This window comes from Lontra canadensis, unplaced genomic scaffold (genome assembly GCF_010015895.1).
Source record: "Lontra canadensis isolate GAN:19392208 unplaced genomic scaffold, GSC_riverotter_1.0 scaffold57, whole genome shotgun sequence".
Taxonomy (NCBI): Eukaryota; Metazoa; Chordata; class Mammalia; order Carnivora; family Mustelidae; genus Lontra; species Lontra canadensis.
The window spans coordinates 12,819,659-12,838,720 of NW_022631051.1; the positions used below are offsets into that span (position 1 = coordinate 12,819,659).

Below are 19,062 nucleotides of genomic sequence, written 5' to 3' on the forward strand. Positions count from 1 at the left end.
CGACCTGGCTCCAGGGTCTGGACCCACCCGAAGGGTGGACTGGAGGGTATACCTCCCTCCTCCTTGACCCTGGCCCACCACGAGAAATCTGACCAAGCCCCTCGCTCCTGGTTAAGCCTGATGAGACTCTGAGCCCATGCGAACTTTCTGCCTTGCTCTCAGGTACCTACTTCCCAAAGAGGAGTGGGGAGGACAGATCTGAGGGGCCTGCCTGCTAGCCCAGGTGGAGGAAGAAGAGAAACCCTGATTGCAGAAGGGTGAGCTGTCAGTGCCGAGCACCTGGTACGTGAACCAGAAGAAAGAGGAAGAAGTGGCTTTCAGGGGCAGCTACCATCAGGCTCACTGCTGGCGGTGTCCTGCCTGGGCCGTACAGCTCCCATCCCCACACAAGAGCCCAGTGGCCACAGGTCAGTCTCCCTTGCCTTGATGCTGCTCACACTTGTGCTAGATGCTGGCCTCCCTGATTTACGCAGCTCTGCTCTCTCACTAAGTGCTGCCTGCCAGGGATGGCACCTGCCCACGCCTCACTGGGCCCCTCCTGGGGTGGCTCTCGGTGAGAGAGGGAGGAAGGAGAGAATCCTCCTAGCTGAAGACAAGCAAGCCCACAAACTGCTTGTACCTCCCACTCCTCCTCCTTTTTAAATCCTTAAATCTGGTCATACGGGTTTCCCACACTATTCAAAAGTTTGCCTTTACCAAAGACCTACATGAGTCCCAAAAACATGAGTTTTCAGTAACCAAAATAGACCTGAAGATTTTCGCTTTACAAATGGTGACAGCCTCTTCATTTTACAGCATTTCAGCTTACAAAAGATTTCACAGGAATGTTCTACCTTCAGATAGGAGGGGAAACCTCGAACTGTTTTTCACCAAGAGAACACTCAGGAGGAACTAGATCTCTCCAGACAAAATGATCTCTCTCACCGGTCTCCTCAGCTGGGGACCCTGAGCTGACAAGGGTATAGGGAAAAGAAGGCGTGGCCTGGACACGACCCACCACACTGGGAAAAGAGGTGGCCAGGCGAGGCAAGCAGCCCGTCAACTCCACCCGGACACCCTGCTCTGGGGACTGGGTTTTAGGGTCAACACTCTAAAATGTACCATGTTTCCTGTGTTAGGCTGAACAGGAGGCACAGTCTCCTAAGGACCAGAAGAGGGCTCCAACGTCCCCCTGGCCGGTGGGGAGGCTGGCGCACCATGACTGTCCCTGGGCTGGCTCACCTCTCCCTTCTTCACGGTCATGGACTGCCGGCGGGGCGTGATCTCCTCGTTGATGCTGGACAGGAAGTTCTGTGAGATACGGAGGGCATCCTGCAGCAGAGGGTGGTCGGGGTGGCTGGAGGGCGTGTGCTTCAGCAAGTCCTGTGTCAGGCGAGAAGACTCAGGTCAGAGGGAGCCCAGCCCTGGCACGCACCACGGTGTGCAAACTGCAGACACAGGCCAGGCAAACCCAGGACAGCTCTCCGACAGGCCGGGGCTAGGAGGGCAGTGCCTGCCGAACACCATCCCATAAGCAGGTACTAAACCTAGATGGTGTTCCCACAAGTCCATGCTGTATGCAAGCTGCCAACAGGGGCTCCTGCTCTTGGGGTCGAGGGCAGGGTTTCTCCACCTCGGCTCATGACATTCTGGGCTGGACCATTCCTTGTGGTGGGGGCTGTCCTGTACACTATAGGACATCAGCCCTCCCCAATCCCCGCCTCTACCCACTAGATGCTGGCACTCCTCCTCCTTGGCAGTTGGGATGAGAAACAAAGTCTCCGACATTGCTGCATGTCCTCTAGGGGGCAGAATTGGCCTTGTCCAGGACCTCTGGTCTGTGCCAGCTCAGGAGAAAGCACCTGGCCTTCCCTGCTCCTGCTTTAGAGAAGAGACTAAACCTCTTTAGAATACAGATGGAAACACCGACTCCTTCTCCACTAGGAATGCAAGTAATTCGTGCAGAAGGTCAACAGCTCCTTGGTTCAGAAAAACGAACTCCCCTTAGCTTACAGATCTCCTCTGCTGAGATGAAATAAGCCTGGAGGAAAGCTCTGGTGCTCATGGTCCCAGAACCCCCATGCCACCTCTGAGTGGTTCTGGCTTCTTCCTGTCAGGACGCTTGGAGAGGGGACAGATAAAGGTCTTTGAGGCTCTGTTCAACAGGCCACCAGCCAGAGCCTTCTACACCATGCCTCTCATCTCCCTCTTTATCAGAAGATAGTGAGGAATTATGAAATGTGCACTTAAGGGGCGCCTGGGAGGCTCAGTCGTTAAGCATCTGCCTTTGGCTCAGGTCATGATCCTGGGGTCCTGGAATAAAGATCCACATCAGGCTCCTCGCTTGGCTGGAAGCCTTCTTCTCCCTCTCCCTCATCCTGCTTGTGTTCTCTCTCTCACTGTCTCTTAAGAAAGATCTTAAATAAAATCTTAAAAAAAAAAAAAAAAGATTTAAGAAATGTGCACTCTGGGGTGCCTGTGTGGCTCAGTGGGTTAAGCCTCTGCCTTCGGCTCAGGTCATGATTTCAGGGTCCTGAGATCGAGTCCTACATCGGGCTCTCTGCTCAGTAGGGAGTCTGCTTCCCCGCCACTGCCTCTCTGCCTGCTTGTGATCTCTGCCTGTCAAATAAAAAAAAAAAAGTTCACTCAGCAGAATACTACACAGCTTAAATTCTATGGGGCAGAGCTGTTTGGGCTGAAGTGGGACAATCTCCACCACATCATATCAAAAAAAAGCAAAGTGTGGAATGATACATATAGCACGATGCCTTCTGTGTAATCAAAAAAGATGCTCACATATGTTGGTATGTGCATGAAAGAATTCCTGTGGTGGTGGTTGGGGAGGAAGCAGGAAAGGAAATGGAAACCTCATGCACTTAGGTGACTTGGTTGTAAATTAAAAAAAAAAAAAAAAAAAAATGCAGGGTGCCTGGGTGGCTCAGTGGGTTAAGCCTCTGCCTTTGGCTCAGGTCATGATCCCAGGGTCCTGGGATCGAGCCCCGCATCGGGCTCTCTGCTCGGCAGGGAGCCTGCTTCCCGCCACCACCCGCCCGCACCCCCCCCCGCCTACTTGTGATCTCTGTCAAATAAATAAATAAAATCTTTAAAAAAAAAATGCATGTACAACTTGCTCTAAATATAAGTGAAGAGGGTCACCTGGGCAGTAGTACTAGGGGCCAGTTTCATCTTCCCTGCTGCCTTCAGGAGCAGCCCCAGTGAGGCGGGCCCTCCCCACGCTCCCTCTCCCCAGGCTGGGAGGCAGCGGTCATCCTTGGGGCCCTGCAAGGCACCTACTCTCAGTGCCCCGACCCCATCTACCTTGGAGGCCCTTCTTACTTGGGACAGGATGCTCCCACCTGGCACCTCCTCTTCAAGAGCACCCAGGCCCCCCTGTGAACCTGCTTTGTCCCCCCCTTACACCCCTGTGAGCCTCTCATTTCTAACATCATCAATAAAGGTGTGTGGCAGGAACAGGGGTAAGGGGTGGGCAACACTGACGAACATCAGAAGCCAAGAACCCCAGGGTTGAGACGGTCCCAGGTGGGGGACTCACATGCAGGACCAGCGTGCTGCGGGTCACCCGGTCCACAGGCTTGTAGAGCAGGGCTGCAGAGAGATGGGCAGGGTGAGAGGTGGCCGTGCACAGAGAAAGCAGCCCCAGACCACCCGCCTGCCTGTCCTCGTGGGAAGGGCTTGGGCAGAGAGAGCAGCCCTGGGAACCAATCCATAACCAGCGACAAGCACCAACTCAGAGCACCTAGAAGATGGAGCCCATGGCTTTGAGCTTTCGGTCTGTGACATTAAATGCTGAGTGCAGAGCTACTGGTCAGAACCCAAGCTGACGTCCCTCCCCCTGGAGCTGGGGAGCCCATGAGCACCTGGTGCACATGGGCTGATGAGGGTCCCAATCATAGCAGGAGACCTGCTCTCCGGCCCGGAGAGTCTCCTGGGAGCAGACCAGCATGTTACTCGCAATGCCTATCCCTGCGCAGTTTGGAGCCCCGACTTTGAGGACAGCAGAAACTTACTCAGGTGCCGACACAGTTCTTGGCTTTGTAAGTGTTTTCAGACACCTGGCCTCCAGCAGCACAGGAGCCCTGGCCAGCCTCGGCAGCCCCCACTTCTCCATCAGGACGGCGAGCCCAGCCCATGACGGGCACAGATGCGCATGTGTGTCCTGACATATGTCAGGTGCGTTTCCTCATGGGACTCCCACCACTACCGTAAGACACGCATCGTTAGCCCCATTTTAGATGAGAAGCTGAGACTCAGAGCACGGTGAAGCTCTGCTTGGCAGAGCCAGGTCTGCTGTTTTCTGGAAGCGCAATTCTTCATGCTATCCTAACAACTGCAACCAAGAAGTGATCTATCAGTGCTGAGGCTGCTTTCCGCCCAGAGTGAAGAGGCTGGACGCACGGGCCTGGGGGAGCCTGACAGCTCTGGCTTTCCCCCTGCTTGGCCATGTAGGACCTGTGGTTCCAGCTCAGTTCCTTTCATTCTAAATCTGTCCTGTCACCTGAAAAAAGGGAACATAAAGTCCTCCTTACAGGGCCGTTGGGGATAACATGATGACATTTTAAATACCCAGCAGTGCCTGATTTATGGGTGTCTGCAAACTCCTACCATCCTTCCTGGTTGCTACTGGTGGGGGCAGGCTGGTCCTGACCATGTCCTTCACCACCCAGCACACCCAGTGCCACTTTTCCCCTGTCTCCGTCTCACTATTAGAAGTCTGGAACAGCAAAGTCGCCGGAGGGTGACCCAACGGGGTGCCCTGTTTGCTTTTCTAGCAAATACCCCATCGGCTCATGGCAGCTGCCCCCATGGGCAGCATGAAGAGGCCTCAGCCCAGAGAACTCACTTTCCAAAGAGTTCTTGGTCGTCTGGTCCTTGGCATCCTTGTTGCTTCTGGCTCTCAGGTTCTGCAAAGAGAAAAGCACGTTTTTACACAGGACAACTGAGGCTGCACTGAAGTGGCAGCAAGTCCAGTGGCCAGCCACCTTCTGCAGAAAACTCACCCTTCTTTCACTGCACAGAACCTTAGGGGAGGCAAGTCTTGGGGATGTGTGTGTGTCCTGGACCAAAGCATGAAATACAGGGTGGGCGGAACACAAGGCCTGCCCTGGGCACCATGGTTCACCTGGGATTGCTGACATTCAGGGCCAGAGATCTGGATTTGCTTACTGTGGGGGTCTGTCCTGGACATCACAGGACACGGGGCAGCACCCCAGGGCCCCACCTATAGCAGCAGCATGCCCCCTCCTGTTGTGACAATCAAAAATCCCCAGGCATTACTCAGTCGACTGCTGAGGACAAAATCACCCCTGGTCAAGAGCCTCGGACATCCAGAAGCCTATAAAAACAAGGCAACCACAGTGTCCTTCCTTAATGCACAGAATCGCTTTCTCAGAGAAGTTAAACAGTGTGCAACAGGCTGGAGGGCTGGAAAAGCACTCAACTCTGGAAATGGCCAGGGCAGGCCCCCTCACCACTGAGACCCACGCTGGATTCCCCCTCCTCCCACCCTCTCCTGACTTCCCAAATGTACAGGCATACCTTGGGAGATCTCGTAGGTTTGCTTCTGGACCGCCACAAAGAAGGGAGTATTGCAATAGAGCAAGACCAGTGAATTTTTTTTGTTTTGTTTTCTAGGCCCTAGAAAAATTATCCTTACAGTATACTACAGTCTACTGTTAAGTAAGTGTTCAAGAGCACTAGGTCTGAAAACAATGTACCTACCTTAATTAAAAAATACTTTATTGCTAAAGAATGCTAACTATCATCTGAGCTCTCAGGAAGTCATATCACCACTGATCATCACCAAAAATAGAATAGCAATGGAAAAGTTTGAAATGTTGCAAGAATTACCAAAATGTGACACAGCAAGCAAATGCTGTTGGAAAAATGGCACCGAGAGACTTGCTCAACACACGGTTGCTGCAAACCTTCAGTCTGTAAAAAATGCAGTATCTGCAAAGTGCAATAAAGCAAGGCAGGCCTGTAGTTTCTAACGAACAGGGGCTATGGTCCCCAGGAGGAGAGCAGAGCTTTTTGGTGGGTAGGTCATGTTCTCCCACAACAGCATCAAGGCATCCTCGATTGGGTCCAATGTACCCAGAGCAACTAGGATGTATGATCCCTGTGTACCTGAAATCACCTCCAGGAAGAAGCTATGGTTAATCCCACTACCAGGCTGCAACGAAAACCAGCATGGGGACAGGAAGGGGCTCAGAAATGGCTTTCCCAACCTCTCGTGCTATAGTCCATGTCTCATGACTAAAAACGATGGTATTTACAGCTCACTGGGGCCAAACTCCACAAATGCACTTTGGTGCCTCTCTTGAGAGTTGAACGGTCCTCACCGTGATTATTTGTCTGTACGTCTGCCTCAGCAGTTCCCAAGGGGTGCGGGGGTGTGTGTGAGGGGGTGTGAGAGCAGAACACAAGCCCCTGCAAAACTCAGGGTCCATGCTCCCGTGAGCCTGGAGGAGCCCTCACACCACGTGCCCCTGGGCCGCACCATGCACACTGTGCAAGGGTAGGTCCAGGAGTCCTGCTTCAAGGAGACTTACACATCTGGCTTAATCCCACAGCTCTCAAACTTAACTTGACCCAGAGCTCCTTTTGCCAGAACTCTATCTCTCGTGTGGGAGCTGGCATGCCATGAAATCCCAGCTTGGGCAACTCTAGTCTAAGTGGACGCTGCTCTGGCTCGTTTTCAGGATCAGGAGCAGATGAAGGGCCACCGCTCCACTGCTCCCCATCCTAGAGGTGACCATCCAGTCCCCACATCTGAGCTCTGATCCCTGGAGTACAACCTCTCATGGCCTGCTGCTTGTTTCCTTTGGTTTAGTTTTGCTCTGTGTCTCTGGGTCTCCTTCAAAAACACGGTGGAGAACCCAAGTGGATGCCACCTCCAAGGTACAAGCTTAACGGGGGCCAGGGAAAGCTATCTCCCTCCCAGCACCCCTGCCTCAGCTCAGATTCCATGGGACCACGTGATGCCTGGGTGGTGTCTCATCATTGCTTCCTCCTTCCTCTATAGGAACCTGTCTGGGTGGACTTGAACTTGGCCCCCTTTAATTATAGCCTGCTCTTAAAGGATTAGGTCTCTAATTTGCCAAGGTCACTCTGGATTCTGCACCAACAGCCCAGCTGTTAGGGGTGGTGGGCTTGCTAAGTGAATGAGCTCAAGAAAGGTATGGCCTCAATGCTCTAGGCAAAGCAGAGCAGAGAGGGAGGGACATCTGGAGCCAGCCTAGATAGAACCCTGGGTGCATGTAGCCTGTTACCAGCAGCACCAGGCAGGGAGTGCCTGCCCCCACAGGCTCTGGAGGAGCAGCATGGCACCCACTGCCACCATGAGATAATCAGCACCCACAATACCCCCCTTCATGACAAATTACAAAACGGCACAAAGCCCCCAGAACAAAGCCAGGTATGACAGTCAGGGTATGACTGTCTCTCAGCAAGGGAGACCCCACTCAGTACCTATTTCTAGTTTCCAATTATCTTTCTTATGCTAATTTCTCTCATGGACTTTTTCCGCCCAGAATCCTTGCTTAGTGGAGGGAAGGCAAGTCAGAGCTCCGAGGAGCTGGAGCCATCACAAGTAATGACAGGCCCAGAAAGAGGAAAATGTCACCCAACTGCACAGGGCAGACACAGGATGTGGAAAATCCCCTCCAGAGCCTGGAGAGGCCGGTGCTGCAGGTTCTGGTCCAGGGGTGGCCTGCTTGTCCTCTCTGTATCCAAAGTGCTCTCTAGAGGCCCCTCATGCTAACACTCCAGGGCTCAAGGTTTCAGTGCTCGTGGAGCTCCAGCCTGGAGCTTTCTTCAGTCCCACACCTCTTATTAGTTGCTCAGCCTCCCCGGCAAGCGACATTCCTCAGAGGAACAGAGCACGGCACAGCTCCTAGGCTGCTTTCTAGTGACCAGGTGCCTCGTCAGTCCAGGACCCTCACATCCAGACCTCCGCTAACGAGACAGAACTATGGACACTCATTACTGCACACAGATGGCACAAGAGAGTGTATGTCTGGGGCACTCAGCAGAGCCCCAGAATTGGGCCCTGGCCCTGGGGGACACAGGGCTCTTATGGGGCTGCTCCTCCTGTGTCCCCCACGCACAGGGCTGACAGAGCCAACCCAGAAGCCTCTGGAAACAGAGCGGAGATTTACAATCAGAACTTGGTCTGGTGTGCCTTGTTCTCGTGGGTCATGATGTACCAACGACCAGCCCACGTCCCACCCGGGGGAGGTGGAGGGGTGCACCTGTCTGAACAGTGTCACGAGTACCTCAGAGATTTCTGCAAACTGAGCGTTGGCCTGACAGCACTTCTCAGCCGTTTCCATGGCAACTCCGTAGTTGTCTACGAAGGCTCGGTACACACCCAGCTGGCTGGCCTGCAGGGAGGAAGGAACAGAGTGTGGGACAGGTGCAGGGCAGGTGCCACTGCTTCTCATCTTTCTGAGAAATGGGCTTCTGTGCACAGCTCTGGAGAAAGCCCAGGGGCAGCAGACAGCACAGAGCTGCAGTCACCTCACCTCTTCCTTGCTGTCGCCTCCCACCTGCTTCCCCTCCCCACGCACTGAGCATGTTCCCCCTTCCAAGTGACACGTTGAGAAGTGACTCACAGCCCTGGGCAGGTAACGGCTCCCTTCCACAGCTGCTGATTCCTCCCACTCTACTCACTTACACGGTGCCACCAGCACCATGTAAAATGCACCGTCTAAAATGCAAGGCTGTCCCTGAGCGCGGATGAGAGTCTACATAGGTGGGGTGGGAAGGCACCTTCTCATTCTGGTCACAGGAGGCCGTAGTGGACAGGGCGGTTGGCCCCCGGCCTGGGGTGGCCACAGTGTTCCACTCTTACCGATCCCTTCAGACACATAAGGCCCATGCAATCTAGCTGGCCTTGGAGAAGAGGGGCTCCCACTGTCTAGACATGAGCCCAGCCCAAACCTGGCAAGGGGTCCAGGTACCACAAGCCACACCTGGCATATGGGAGACATGCTGGCTGCCAGCTGCAAGGCAAGAGACATTTTATTTTTTATTTTTTAAAATTAATTTATTTTTAAAATTAACATACAATATATTATTTGCCTCAGGGGTACAGGCCTGTGAATCATCAGTCTTATAGAATTCACAGCACTCTCCATAGCACATACCCTCTCCATTGTCCATCACCCAGCTACCCTATCCCTTTTCCCCAAGGCGAGAGGTATTTTTGTCTTTTGTCAAATCAAAGGTATTAATAGAGGATCTCTTCACATACCCTCCTGATCAGATACCCAACTGAGTGACAACTTCCATGGGTGTGTGGGGGTGGGGGGGAAGCTGCCACCACCTCTGGGCCCCAGGTCACCTTCAGAGGTAGCTGAGGGAAAGCCAGCCCTCATCTTGTACCAGCACAGCCAGGCCTGGGGAGGGAAATGGAGGATCCCGGCAACCTGCTAGCCAGGATTTCCCACTGCAGACCAAGGGCTGGAAGCCTAAAGCTTTAGCTGATCCTGGTGTTTGTTCTGTGCTGAATCTGAATTTTGTTTCCAAATGCATTTGCATTTATATTGAATTTTATGTTTCTTCAGATGACAGTCCCAGATGCTGGGTAAGCCCTTGGCACGGTCTGGTGTCTGGTCTCTGGCTCTGCTCCCTGTGGGGGCTGCATGGAGGCCCGGCCTGGCCCCTCCTGCACAAATCACCCTGACTGGTCACTCCATCTCCAAGTGCCAATCAGGACAATAGTCAGACCCAGAGCACTTCCTTTTCTCCCTCCTCTGCGGCTCACTGAATGCCTCCCCCACAATGAAGACCTGCTTTAGGCACTGTACTGTCACCACAGCCGCAAATCACTCAGACACAGTGGGGCCAGAAGCAGGAGAGATACACAATAAATAAGTCAACAAACACGTCATACAGCAGATGTCTGAGAACAGAGCTGGGGTTAAAAGCTATGGTGCTTTTTTTATCTGCTTCAGATAATGTGGTCAGGAGCCCTGAGGGGACATTACTGTCGACAGGCGTCACCTCAAAATTCCTACGTTGAAACCCTAACTCCCGGCACCTTAGAATGCGACTGTGTTTAGAGATAGGGCATAAGAGGCGATGAAGTTGTCAGGGCGGATCCTAATCCGGTATGACTGGGGCTCTCATGAGAGATAAGTACACAGACCGAGGGACCCTCGTGAAGACACAGGGAGACTGCTGCCATCTGGAGCCAAGCAGAGAGGCCTCAGGAGAGACCAACCCTGCCAGTGCCTTGATCTCGGACTTCCAGCCTCTAGAACTGTGAGGAAATAGATTTCTGTTGTGCAAGCCGCCCAGACGAGCAGCCCTAGCAAACTGATATGAGGTCTAAGAGAGGAGAACCCCTTCCATTACTTCTTCTCCCTTTCCCAAAGGAGCTCGCATCTTCCACGTGGCTTTTGCCAAGTGCCAAGCAATCTAATCTCACACTTTTAGCCAACCCAAAACGGAGCCAGACCAGTTAATGGGATCGATGGCGATCATGTGCCTCCTGATACGAGGCACTGAGGACACAGCATCACTGCTGTGGTTTATTCAGTTTTTGCCAGAAACGCAGAACCTGAATCCATTCCTGAGGAAACCTCAGACAAGCCCAAACTGGCCAGTACCCTTCAAAAAAATGTCAAGACATGCAAATGAAAGACAAGCAAAGACCAAGGAACTTGTATAGCCCGAAGAAAACAAAAGAGATGTGAACACTGAGTCCATCTTGGGAGCTCAGATTGGATCCTGAATCAGAGAACGCAGGCGGCTACAAAGAATGTGATGGGGGTGCCTGGGTGGGGCAGTCTGTGAAGCGTCCGACTCTTGATTTTGGCTCAGGTCACGATCTCAGTGTCCAGAGATCGAGCCTCATGTTGGGCTCTGTGCTCAGTGTGGAGCCTGCTTGAGATTCTCTCTCTCCCTCTCCCCTACCCCTCCCACTCGTGCTCTCTCTCTCAAATAAATAAATGAATATTAAAAAAAAAAAAAAAAAAGAACACGATGGCTAACTTGGGAGAAGTCTGCATATGGACTGCGACAAGGTAACAGTGCCTCACCACTGTGAAAGTTCCTGAATTTGATCATTGTACTCTGTGGTTATGGAAGAGCTTGTCTTTATTTTTATCAAATACACAATGAAGTATTTGGGGTAAAAGGGCAGATCTATCTGCAAGCTATTTTCAAACTATTCAGGACACGCGTGTGCGCGCGCGCGTGTGTGTGTGCACACCTATATAAAAATGAGAGAGGAAAAGATAAAACAAACTTGGCAAAATATTACCAGTGGTGGCTCTGGCACATGGGAGTTCTTGAACTATTTGTGCACCTCTCTAGAAGCTGGAAATGATTAGAAAAACAAAAGAGTAGCCTGACAAAATTTGAGCCAGGAACAGACACCAAGCAGCGGCACTAAACCGATCCATTCCCGCAGGAAGGGGAGGCAGGCTCACAAATCCCGGGGTGGAGGGAAGGTGCCGCGGCTGGGGCAGGGCATCACAGGCTCCTTCTGTCCCAAGACTTACCCAGCAGGGGAGGCTACTGGGGTGACACGGAGCTGACCCCGCCGTGCCGTCAGAAAGGGACAAGGGTGCCCCTACACCCAGCTGGGCAGCACACACGAACACTCTTCATGGGCCTGGTTCCTGGGACGTGACATCCCGTGGCCGCCCCACCTCTTTCCCTAGTCTGCTGCAGCGTCTGACCCACAAAGGTGGCTCAAGGACACCGGGGAAACCAGAGGAAACTTCCCAAATTCTGGTGTTCATCGGACTATGACAATTTGAAAGACAAGTTTCTGAGCGATGTCAGAATGTTATTTGGGAAAGTGTGTTGGGTGCAGTTTCTTCTCAACAACATGATTCTCAAGTTCTCAGGAGGGATGCAGGCTGAGCCAAATCTACTAGGTTTAAACCTGTGGACACTGTACACAGAGAGAAACGGGGGAGGGGGCACTTCGGAGATGGTGGGGCTGCATCAACATGGCCTCCCATTTTCTGGCCAGAGGAAGAAGGGTCTCGTGTGGTAGGAATCTGAATAAAAAAAGTGAAAAGTTTCCTGTGTTTCTTACATCTTTGCTCTGGCCTGGAGTCCGAGGTGTCTGCAGCCCAGGGCAGTGGAGAGAGGGGACTGCCAACAGGAAGGCCACACCTTGGAGCAAAACACTCATGCCCAGGTGTGAGCCAAGGCAAGGACTGGGTCTGGACCAGCTGGGAGACTGGGCAGCACAGTGGGGGCGTGCTCTGCCTATGACCTTGGGCCACCTCTACCCCTGGAGCACTGGTTTCCCTTGGGAGGGGGAAGGCTCCAGGTCAAAAGCATGTGCTCAGGGGGCCCAGACTGGACTCAGCTCAGGTTAGGGATCCTCAGAGGGAGAACCTCCGTCACAGGGGTCTGCCTGGCACCTGCCTTCAGTGACACTCCCAGGACAGCTGCTGGGCTCTCCTACCCAGATGCTCCTCTTCCACAGCCTCTTCCTGGAAAGACTGACTGGCTCCATGCATCAGACCCGCAAAGGAGGCAAGGGCTCCTTTCCACACATGTTGGAACCACACATGTTGGAAGACAAGACACTGATCGGACAGCTCTCATCTGAGTTTTCTCCTTCCTCCCACAAGTGCCTTAACTGTTTCCTCCCACTGGACAAGTTTTACCTGACCCACGTCTTGGTTGAAGAAGCACTTTGAGCCAATTCTTGTCCCAGATGTGGCCTGGCTTGTGACAACCTCTTTCATCTGATTGCTAGGTTTTACAGGTCCCATTGAGTTTTTAAAAGCCATATCCTTGGTTTCTTGGGTCCTGTAGTCAGCAGAGGGCCACAGAGGCCCTTGAACTACCTTCACAGTAGGCCCTTTCTATCCTGAGAGGGTGCTTCTGCCTCTGGGACCTGAACCAGGACCCACAGCCACCTCTGCCAAAAAGATTCCTCATCCATACGGGCTCAGTAAGCCCTTTCAGAAATATTTCTTCTCTCATCCAGCCAGCATCACCTGTGTCCTTCAGGTTATGGCCCCTGAAGGTACCAGGAAAAGCACTCCTTTTGGAGATAACCCGATGTTTCAGTCCCAGCAAGTTACCCACAGTTCCTCTATCTTCTCACCCCCACAGTGGTAAGGATAGGAGCTGCCTTATCTGACTGCCTTAGCTCAGGTGGGACGGGCACCTGGGGACCTCCTCGCACCCCACTACTTGGAGCCAGACCGCCTTTCATTGCGAGGCTGTGCCTGGGTCCAGGCTCTGCAGTCACAAACCACCTGGCCGGAAGAACCAGTCCTGATTTCTATAAGCCATGAGGGTGTCATGCTCAAAGTCAGCGTCAAATCGCCTCTGGGTTCTGAAAACAGCCGGTGGTAGGAGCTAAGGGTCACACAGCGGCTCGTCTCCCGGCCCCACCCCACCCCTCCAGGGCCCTCCTTCAGGCTCTAGGGCCACTTTTTCCACTGCTTTAATATTTATTGACCATGTCTCTTCTCCACAGGCCACTTAAAAAAAAAAAAAATCTCCAGGGGCGCCTGGCTGGCTCAGTCGGTACAGCATGTGACTCTTGATCTTGGGGTCATGAGTTCAAGGCCCATGTTGGGTGTGGAGTCTACTTAAAATAAGGGTTCTGTGTCCCAGAGCCCTTGGCAACACACACCAGCAGGTCAAGGCAGAGGCTTGACCCCTGCAGAGCCGTGAACTCCGGGAAGGCAGCTGTGCACCTGTTCCGAGTCACTCACCAGCTTCTGGAAGAGATCACCCACTCGCTGCTGGTGGCTCCACTGCTGCACGCGGGGGGAGAGCCCATCATAGAACTCCTTGTGGATCTCGTAGAGCTCAGGCACTTTGAAGAAGATGGTCTCGATCTGCTGGCTCGTCAGCACAGGCTGAGAGGTGGTGGCTGCAGCCTTCAGAGGCTTCATGGGCTGGAAGAGGGCACAGGAGAGGCAGCAAAGGTGACCCGTGAGGGTGGCACTGATGAGAGGGCTCACCATTTTTCAGGTGCATGGTACGACCACAGAAAATCACGGTTATGTGCCATATGAGCTTTTCTTTTTAAATTCCCACTAAAAATAAAAATTCAAAGCCAGCTTGCTTTGGCACCTGTCTTATGCTTGTGTCCACCACCCCGCGGGGAGGTCCAGCTTCTACAGAGGTGGAATGACCCTCCAGGGAGGGTGGGCTGCCTTCTGACTGGTGCCCTGGGGTCTGGGACCTGGCTCAGCCCCTACTCCCTCCTCACCAGCAGCAGGGCCTCCAGGTGGCTCAGGTAGGTCTCCTCGCTAGCCAGGATTCCAGACAGGACCCATTTCCTCATTTCCATGCCCTTTTCCAAGTCCAGCTCGCTCTGCAGGAGAAACAGACTAAGGTCAGACCTAGGGGATGACGCCTGAGGTGGCCCCTCTCAAAGAGGAAGGCCTGTTTATTAACAGCCTGAGGCCAAGCCTCTGGGAAAGTCTCTGTGGGGAAATAAAGGGAGGCATGGGAGCCTTGCCAAGCCCACCACTCTCTCATGGCCACTGTAAATTCTGGAGGGTCACCCAGCAAAGCTGAGGGCCACCCTTGGTCTGACAATGGGAAATGGGCAGTGTGACGTGGAACAGTCAGGGCAAGGCCCCCCACTCTGTGGTACTTTGTCACAGTGGCCCAGTAACCCAACACCAATGCTAATGCCAAAGGCAATGAAGTCTGCTCTGTGACTTCCTGCCCACTCCCCCCAATACACTCCCCGACCCCCAGCAAGGGACTCGGTATCAGAGACGGGCTGTGTCCACAGCTCGCCCATGTTCTGATGGGCCCCACTGTAGTCCAGAGAAAGTGACAGACATCCCTGCCTGTTCTGCCACCAGTTTCCCACCTGCGGATGAACATGAGCAACCACACCGTGGCAGCCCCTGGGTGTAGAACCAGAGGGTTATCCCTGCGGTCCACTTTCCCGAACCACTCAGGGGAGATCAATAATCTGGGGCAGGCTCCTGACTCGGCCCTGCTGACATCCAGGGCTGCATCCAGGGCTGAAGGATTTTGTTTTGGATGCTGGGGGGCCTTGCAGGGTGCTGGGCAGCATCCCCTCCTACCCCTGGCTGGGACAGCCACAAATGTCTGCGGATGTTGCTACATGTCCTCTGGGGCCAAATAGCCTCTACGTGAGAACCACTGGGTTCCAGGAAGGACCTAAAGCTAGCTCAAGCTTCATGGTGTCTCTAAAAAGCCTAGAATCAGAACCCCCCAGCATAGCCCCTCTGTGTGCCCCCAACCCTGCTGCCCCTTCCACTTCCCTGGCCTGGCAGAAGAGAGGCACTGTGTGGTATAGATGGCTGGCCCAGTGGGAAGCACCCAGGGACAGGAGTTGGGGGACAGGGCCACAGAGCAAGGCCTGCCCAGGGAGCACCATGGTCTTAGGCAACTGTGCCCCTGCCCTGGGCATCAGCTACCTGGGTGTAAATTGGGGAAGGAAGGCCTGATCCCCAAGCCCCATCTGCTTCTGCTTTCTGGGTCCCTGGGGCTTGTATCACATCCTCACTGCCCACTTGGACCATCCCAAAAGTCTTCCTGAACCAGCACTTTGCTCTGGGAATCCCTTAGTGTGCATGAGCTAGGTGCCTGCATATGTGTGTACATGTGTGCACGCCCAAGTGTGTATGTGGACTCAACCATGTGTAGGGGGCAGCTACCATGATCATGGCTAAGCATCACTCCAGGGAAAGAACACTCAGGTCCCGTCCCACTCAGAAGGCCCTCTCCCCCAGGGCACACTGGGCAGTGGCTCCACAGGCAGAAAGCTCCAGGGCATGCCGTGCCTGATCTTGGAACTTCCTGTGCCAGCATAGTGCCTGGAACACACAGGTGCTCCGGGAAGACACAGTGAACACACAAACCCACGAAGGGATCCAGAACTCCTGGCTGGGGCCTCCTTCGGGCTGTATCTCTGAGAAGCTCTGAGTGCTCCTTCTGGAACCCCTGTGTGTTTGACAAGCCAGTGCCAGGATCCAGAACTGTCAGCTTAGCCCGTTCCAGGGCCTGGGGTGCAGCATGCGGTGCACGGACATGTAGGGTAGGGGACCCTGACACCTCCTTTCATCTTAGCCCACTGAGGTCACAACATGAATGGGGGCAGCATGCTGGAGAAGCAGCTCTCAGCTACCCCTGAACATGCTTCCCACCGTGTCTAGGTGCCATTTGTGCCCTAAACAAGGGAAGATGTAGAGGTGAAGGGGACAGCGGGCTCTTTGAGCAGCAGCAGGTGCCCACTCCGCCCTGCTGTGTCCTAAGGAACAAACCTGCTACTGTGAGCACGGAGGGGGGTGTGGTGGGTGGGTGGGGGGAATACGGGACACGGAGGAGCCCCACCCAGCACGAGATGCTGGTGCTCACGTGGGTGGCAGTGTGTCTCATTCCCACCCACACAATTTGGAAAGCTGGAAGGAAAAAGAACGCAGGCAGGATGGCGCCAACACTAGCTCTCCCCGTTCCGAAGGGCGTGGTCAGCTCAGGGGATCGTCTGGCCTGGGGAATGTGCTGGACTGGGGAGAAGACATGGGTGCGGACACCTCTCTGTGGACCAGGAATTATCTCCTGAGCTCCGGCACGGGGCTGGGGGCTGACAAGGATGGCTCAGAAGCCAGCCAACTGCACCTTAAAAGAAAGGGCAGGAAAGAAACACAGAAGATGAGGGAACAAAGGGCAGGGCCAAGGCCAGGGTTATTTATAACCCTGCTCTGGGCTCGTGCCAGTTCTGGAAAGGGCACATGAATCCAATCAGGACCATGATGGTAGGGAGATCTTGGTGGAGAGGAAGCCAGACGAGAAGGGCAGCTGGAAAAAGGCCGTGGCCAGCTGGAAGGCTGGCCTTGTGTTTCTGCTGGGGAGGGGGTAGGGGGTAGAGAAGGGAACAAACCACACAGATTTGGGGCCGAAAGAGCGGATAAAAACAAACTGGGCATGACAAGGGGGAAAAGGCTGACAGAGGGACCTGGGTGAACAGAACCACCACCAGATCCACAAGGGCAGGAGCTGGAACTGAGTGGCAGGAGTATGGATGGCAGGGCAGAATTCAGGGATACACTTTACCCCCAGCCCCAATGTCGCGGGGGTGGGGGCAGGGTGATCAGGGTATAAAAACCCGGCTGTGGAAGGGGTGGACTGCTCCCAGCTGGGAGCTGGAAGCCAGTTTGCTGGACAAAAGGACACTTGTCTTTCTCTTTGGCAGGGGCCATGCCTTCACTGGCAACAGGGCTGGCAGTCGTCCTGGAGCTCAGCCAGCAGAGGGCCAGTGGCTGGCCTCTGCGTAAGAACCCGAGCTTGGGGAGCCCCAGAGTCCTCTGAAGAAAGAGTGCCAACATCCAGTATGATTTGTGCCTGCCCCTGGATAAACCACCCTGCGAGGGCTCTCAGGAGGAAGAGGATAAGTGGGCTGGCCAAACTCCTGCTGTCCCCAGCTCTGCCGGGAGGACAGGTGCGAGCAAACAGTATCCCTGGATAAGCCAGGACCCAGAGCTGGGCAGTGCGGCCAAGATGAGCCACAGGAGTGCAGGCATGACTTATCCTCCTGTGCTTGATGCAAAGCCTCGCTGAGCACCCATGCAATCGAAGTGTGATTTGAACCACTGACCTAACCACTGAATCACAAAAGTGAATGGACTTGTGGTTGCTCAGATGAAAGCATAAGTCAGAGTTACAACTTCTGTTCCATGAGCGCAACGGGTGACCAGATACACTCAGTGTGGTGATGGCCGGTAGCAAAATTATAGAGCAGGTCAGTCTGTCTTCAAACACTCCTAAGCCAGCATTTACTTCCTTTATAAAAAATGCAAATTTGACTTCTGAGTAGGAGTGACTGATTGAACATGTGTGTTTACTTTGGTTTCCTTCTAAAAAAAAAAAAAAAAAAAAAATCAACCCCACCCCCCCACCCCCAGCCAAAAACAAAACAAAACCCTCAAAGAGTCCATGGGCATGGCCACTTCTGCAAAGCAACAGTACACAAGTGTGTATCTGCTTTCTCAGCCCCAATACGCCCACGAGAAGCCCCTGGCTGGTGGCCCATCCAGCTTCACCACTCCCTGAAGTGTCCCTGAACATGAGAAGTGTGGGCTGAGGTGTTATCAGCCCCTTCATGCTGAGGTCTAGTGCTTCCGGGCCTACCCCTTGCTGGTAGCCTGCGGATAGGACCTGGCAGGTCATTGTGGGAGCAGAGTCGCACAGTGTGTCCCAGAGCCCAGTGGGCAGGGGCTGCTGGACAATGTCGGCTCCCCTCTCTGTGCCTCGATGTCGCCCCTTATAAACAAATAGAAGGGATGATGTCGGGACTCTCGAGGACCCCAAGAAGGACTGACCGTGCTGACGTGGCAAACCATGGGCCCTGCTTCCTCATGCCACAGGATGGCAGCTGGGGATGACGCCAGACCCTCACCCCTCTCCCTGACACTGCTGAAGGAAGGTTACTTGCTAGCCCACAGCTCTATGCATAGCTTCCAGGAGTGTCCATGACACTGCCTCAGGTCAGTAATGCCAGCTTTGCCCTCCTAGGGGAGAGAAGCAGTGGTCATCAAAATGGCCTACTGCTGTTCTTCCTAGCAACTCCAAGGGGGTTGCTAACACATATCCCCACCTGGCCATGAAGAAATGGTGGATGTGTGCCTCGTGGCTCTTGCTTGGGGGGGCAGCCTGCCCTCTCCTGTACCTTCTGTCCCCATCTGGGATCACACAGTCATCACTCAAGGAAGAAACAGCTTGGTCAAGATGGGGAGGTACCTCAGAAAGCCCAGGGCTGGAGAAAGTCATAGGTAACCTTGGTCACCAGTACCAACCCAATGTGGCCTGGATCCTTCCCACAGCACCCCAGGCAAGGTGGTTCCTGGCCTCTGCTGACTCCCTACCTTACCCTGGGGGCAGGAGTTCATAGAACAGACCTGTCATCCAGGAGTTCACTGAGAAGGGTCCCTAGAAGGGACTGAGCTCAAGCTCAGAAGAGGGAGAGGAGCACCCCCTGGGAGGGTAGGGAAAGTTGAGCAGGGATTCCCCTGAACCCAGCTGGTTGGGATAGGGAACCTGAGGTCTCAAGACTAGCGTGCTGGCTGTGGGCGCTAGAAAGTG

General features: G+C 53.9%; 1 protein-coding gene across 1 annotated transcript in view; it reads right to left on the reverse strand.

The window, feature by feature from the left end:
* BCR (BCR activator of RhoGEF and GTPase) overlaps window positions 1-19,062 on the reverse strand; it is a 114,896-nt gene that overhangs the window by 36,529 nt on the left and 59,305 nt on the right. Inside the window, exons 3-8 of the mRNA XM_032876041.1 lie at window positions 14,210-14,314; window positions 13,707-13,892; window positions 8,277-8,384; window positions 4,841-4,901; window positions 3,533-3,585; window positions 1,222-1,362 (exon numbers count right to left, since the gene is read on the reverse strand). Coding sequence (XP_032731932.1) covers window positions 1,222-1,362; window positions 3,533-3,585; window positions 4,841-4,901; window positions 8,277-8,384; window positions 13,707-13,892; window positions 14,210-14,314 — 654 coding nt within the window. The remainder of the gene's footprint in view (window positions 1-1,221; window positions 1,363-3,532; window positions 3,586-4,840; window positions 4,902-8,276; window positions 8,385-13,706; window positions 13,893-14,209; window positions 14,315-19,062) is intronic.